The following is a 4,732-nucleotide window of genomic DNA, read 5'->3' as shown; positions in this document are numbered from 1 at the left end:
CTGTGTATATATCACGGCTTTCATGCTGGAGATGGGAAAGCAATGCCTGTGATCTGGGGTGTGTTTTCAGGTGCTGCAATGTCTTGTGTTTTCTTCAACCATAGCAGTCATGTGAGCTGGCCCCAGCTAGGTGATCCTGTGGGTTCCCATAGCTGGGCTCTGAGTGTCACCTAGAAAGGAAAAGTGGTGAAGGAATAGAAGAGGGCATGTGGGGAGCAGTTGGAGCACCTGGTTGGATACATTCAATATTGAGAACAAGAGTGTTGACCTTTTTTTTCTCTCACTCTTTTCCCATGAGTGAAAATCCTACCATCAGTTTTTCCAAGGCAAGCCTGGCAAGTCCAGAGCTGGGACCTTCTTTCCTTGCTGCAACTCTACAATTCCATGTCCTGCTCCTGTGCTGGAATCCATGTGACCTTAGCAGCAGCTTTGAAGTGAGAGTTGGTATCTGGGAGGATTTTGCTGGAAGGTGCGTGTCAGAGAAAGCAGAATAAACCACAAAAGACTGAGGAAGTGATGACACCTTGGGGAGTCATCAATGTGGTCAACCCATGGGCCAGGTGTATTTTGGTATGTGGCTGCATTTGAGAGAAGGAGCCCATTCCTTTAGAGCCCTGTCAGGCTGCTCTGGGCTTTGTGGCTGTGCCGGGCATGAGGAGCTGCCCCTTGCAGGGAATTTACTCCCTCCTGCCTTGCTCATGGCTTTCCAGGGACCTTGTTCCTGTACACAAGGATGGGACATCTTTTTCCCCAGCAAAGCGTTTCCCAGTGCAGGTCATACAAGGAGATGAGGAGCAGTTAGAGTTGATTTTGGAGGGTGAAATCATGTTTACTGATCTCTCTGTTATACACAGAAATAAAAAATTGTACTGTGGTTGATGAGGCAGCCATGGCTGGTGTTTGCCTCTACCTCTTAGCACTGTCTTTGATATTGTCTCTTACTGCATCATCGCAGTCTGTGCAAGAATGTATAGGTGGTGTCAAGGGTCAGTGAGGTGGACTGCTCTATTTATTTAACATTTAAACTAGATGACCTGCGGCCTTGTAACCGAAAATGAAACTGAAGTTAACGCTCGAATAAAGTATCTCAGGACTCGTATCCATGAGTCCAACCGTATTTGACATCCTCCAAAATTACATGAGTCGGTGTGAGCAATTCTGTGGTCCCCAAGGGAGGAGGCCCACAGGCTTAGTTAAACAAAACCAGTTTAGGGCTACCCACATATTTAAAGAGCTGGAGGTTTTTTCACAGATGACTGAGAGAGCAGGGACTTCCAGAAGATAAGGCTGGATGTGGAGTTGTTAGAAGTTAGCAATGGCACAAGTGAAAAGAGATGGAATTGCATGGGCAGAATAGGCTTGACTTTTTTAGTGTGAGGATTGTCACAGAGTGGAAGAGGTGCAGGAGTTTGTCTGTCCAAGGAGATGAGAACCTGAAGTGTCCATGGTTGTGGAAATGCTTCTGTGGGTAGCCTTCCTTGAGCAGAGGGGATCGAAGGACTTGCAGCACTTGCTTGGTATTTGGGAGGATTTTGCTGGAAGGTGCGTGTCAGAGAAAGCAGAATAAACCACAAAAGCCTGAGGAAGTGATGACACCTTGGAGGTGTCATCAATTATGTCAACCCATGGGCCAGGTGTATTTTGGTATGTGGCTGCATTTGAGAGAGGGAGCCCATTCCTTTAGAGCCCTGTCAGGCTGCTCTGGGCTTTGTGGCTGTGCCGGGCATTAGGAGCTGCCCCTTTCAGGGCATTTACTCCTTGCCGCCTTGCCCATGGCTTTCCAGGGTCCTTGTTCCTGTACACAAGGATGGGACAATTTTTTCCCCAGCAAAGTGTTTCCAAGTGCAGGTCATACAAGGATATGAGGAGCAGTTAGAGTTGATTTTGGAGGGCACAATCATGTCTTAGTGTCCTCTGAGTTGCCTATAGAAACTAAGAATGTTCCTGTGGTTGATGAGGCAGCCATGGCTGGTGTTTCCCTCCAGGTCTTAGCAATGCCTTTGGCGCTGTCTCCTAGTGCATCATCACAGACTATGCAAGGATGTAGAGGTGGTGTAAAGGGTCAGTGAGGCGGACTGCTCTCTTTATAGAATATTTAAACCAGATGATCCGGAGCCTTGTGATGCAAAGTCAAGCTGGAGTCAAACTTGAAATGGCGACACTCAAGAGTTGCATGCATGAGGCCTAGCCTGTTGAACATCGTTGAAAATTATGGGAGTGAATGTGAGCAGTTGTGGGGTGCCCAGGGGAGGAGGTGCAGAGCTTTTGTGAACCAAGGCCAGTTGAGGGCTGCCAAGCTATTGAAATGGCTGGAGGATATTTGCGAGAGGACTGAGAGTGCTAGGACTTGCAGGGGGCAAGGCTGGATGTGGGGTTGTTAGCAGTGTGTGTAAATGCTGGATGGCAGGGAATGAAAGTGAGGGATGACATCAGTTCTCAGTGCTGCACATGCTAAGGAAAAGTCAGAAAGAACACAAGTGAAAAGAGATGGAATTGCATAGGCCGTGTAAAGAAGGCTCTTTTATTGTGAGGATGGTCCCAGAGTAGAAGAGGTGCAGGAGTGTCTGTGTGCAGGAAGATGAAAAGCTGAAGTGTCCATGGTTGTGGAAATGCTTCTGTGGGTAGCCTTCCTTGAGCAGAGGCGATGGAAGGCCTTGCAGCACTTGCTGAGTTTCTGTGAGCATGGATGATATTGTGATTGTTTGTGTGGCGTGAGAGTTGTGATGGAAGGAGATCTTGTCAAGGCTATGCTGGCATGAAGAGACTTTTCCAGAGCAATGAGCAGGAGACCAGTGTTGTGTCAAAGCCTTTGGTATGGCAGGAGATGTGATTTTGTCATGTTCTGGATGGTCACCCTTAAACCCTGATTCCTGACCCAGTCTTGGTTATTACAGGTGGGGTTCTACTTGTTCAGGAAGGTGTTGTGTCCCTTTGCCATCCAACACCTGGGTGATGGTGTGAGACCACTGGAATTCCAAAAAAAAAAAGAAGGCATGGCACTGTGTTGGGCGTGCATGTGAGGCAGAATTCAAAAAGGAGAGGAGGCGTGTAATGCTTTGATGCAGTAGAAGTTTATTGAGGCAGAAGAAGGATGAGGGAAGATGAAGAAATGGAGAAGAGCTGGTCTGATGTGCTGGCTTGTACCATCAGCCGAGGCGCTTTGGTTGCAGCAGCTGTTACCAGAGGCCAGAGCTGGTGGTGTGAGGGGTTGTGCTGAGGGCCCTTAGCAGATGGAGCCATAGCCCCTTGTGCCAGAGCAGCCCAGGCCTGCCAGGCCGCAGCCAAAGCCACCAGAGATGGGCTGTCCCTGGGCACTGAGCTCAGCGCCCAGAGCAGCGGAGGAGGTGGATCCGACGGCGGTGCTCTGGGGGAAGGAGGTCATGATGGGTCCTGGCAGGGTGACCATGACGGGGGGAGGCTGGATAACAACCCGGGAATCCTGGCTTTGCAGGACCGAGGGCTGGTTGCAGCTGTTGGCCAGCGGGGTGGGTCCGGAGGATCGGCAGAGGCTGTTGCAGGCCATGGGTGTGGTGTGGAGGCTGCCTGGAAGAGAGAGAGGGGTGAGGCAGGGCAGGGGCATGGGGCAGCAAGGGGCAGTGAAGGAGTGTGGAGGCTGTAGTGGGGGTGTTGGGAAATGTGAGGGCTGCTGAAGTTGGGTCTGAGCGTGCTGGCAGAGAGGGCCCAGGGGTGCAGGATGAGGAGGATCAGGAGTCGAGGCTTACCTGGTTTTGGCGGGATCAGGAGGAGAAGGCGTGAGGAGAAGTGTGTGAGGGAGAGAGGCTGTGGGCTGGCTTTTATGGTGGTTGAGGAGAGGCGGGAGGGCCTTGTGCCATGGCCTTGGGGCATTTTGCAGGCCAGTTCCTGGTTGTGTCAGAGTGGTGATTCCTGAAGTGGGGAGTGTTTTCGATCCCACAACTCTGCAGTGTCATGTCCAGCTTTGAATTCCGTGTCCATCTGACCTTGTTGACCCCTTTTAAATGCAATTGTTCATGAGCAAAGCCTGTTGATGATGATGTTTTTTTGGAGGGCTGTGGACGTGACCAAGGCTTTGGAGAGTGGGATGTGAAGAGGGAAGTCAAGCCGTGGCTGTGGTGTGCTGCGGTTTGTGGGTGTCTTGTGGAGAGGGTGCTCATTCTCTCGTAGGCATGTCAGGCTCATCTGGGTTTGCAGCTCTTGTGGGGATGACAGGTGTCCCATTCCATCCCATTCTTTCCCTCCATGTCACATTTCCAACATTCCAAACCTGTGTATATATCACGGCTTTCATGCTGGAGATGGGAAAGCAATGCCTGTGATCTGGGGTGTGTTTTCAGGTGCTGCAATGTCTTGTGTTTTCTTCAACCATAGCAGTCATGTGAGCTGGCCCCAGCTAGGTCATGCTGTGGGTTCCCATAGCTGGGCTCTGAGTGTCACCTAGAAAGGAAAACTGGTGAAGGAATAGAAGAGGGCTTGTGGGGAGTAGTTGGAGCACCTGGTTGGATACATTCAATATTGAGAACAAGAGTGTTGACCTTTTTTTCTCTCACTCTTTTCCCATGAGTGAAAATCCTACCATTAGTTTTTCCAAGGCAAGCCTGGCAAGTCCTGATCTGGGACCTTTTTTCCTTGCTGCAACTCTCCAATTCCATGCTCTTTTCCCATGAGTGAAAATCCTACCATTAGTTTTTCCAAGGCAAGCCTGGCAAGTCCTGATCTGGGACCTTTTTTCCTTGCTGCAACTCTCCAATTCCAT

At 50.2% G+C, this 4,732-nt stretch overlaps 1 protein-coding gene across 1 annotated transcript; it reads right to left on the bottom strand.

Annotated features, from left to right (window-relative positions):
* Positions 1 to 3,223: 3,223 nt before the first annotated feature.
* On the bottom strand, positions 3,224 to 3,543 carry LOC120497123 (feather keratin 4-like; the record flags this gene model as incomplete). Its single annotated transcript, XM_039698206.1, has 1 exon — positions 3,224 to 3,543. A coding segment is annotated over one exon (320 nt), but the record flags the coding sequence as incomplete, so codon positions are not given.
* Positions 3,544 to 4,732: the final 1,189 nt, after the last annotated feature.

This window comes from Passer montanus, unplaced genomic scaffold (assembly GCF_014805655.1).
Source record: "Passer montanus isolate IOZ18808 unplaced genomic scaffold, ASM1480565v1 scaffold1217, whole genome shotgun sequence".
NCBI lineage: Eukaryota > Metazoa > Chordata > Aves > Passeriformes > Passeridae > Passer > Passer montanus.
The sequence above is the reverse complement of the archived record's forward strand: the minus strand, read 5'-3'. Positions and strand labels throughout refer to the sequence as shown.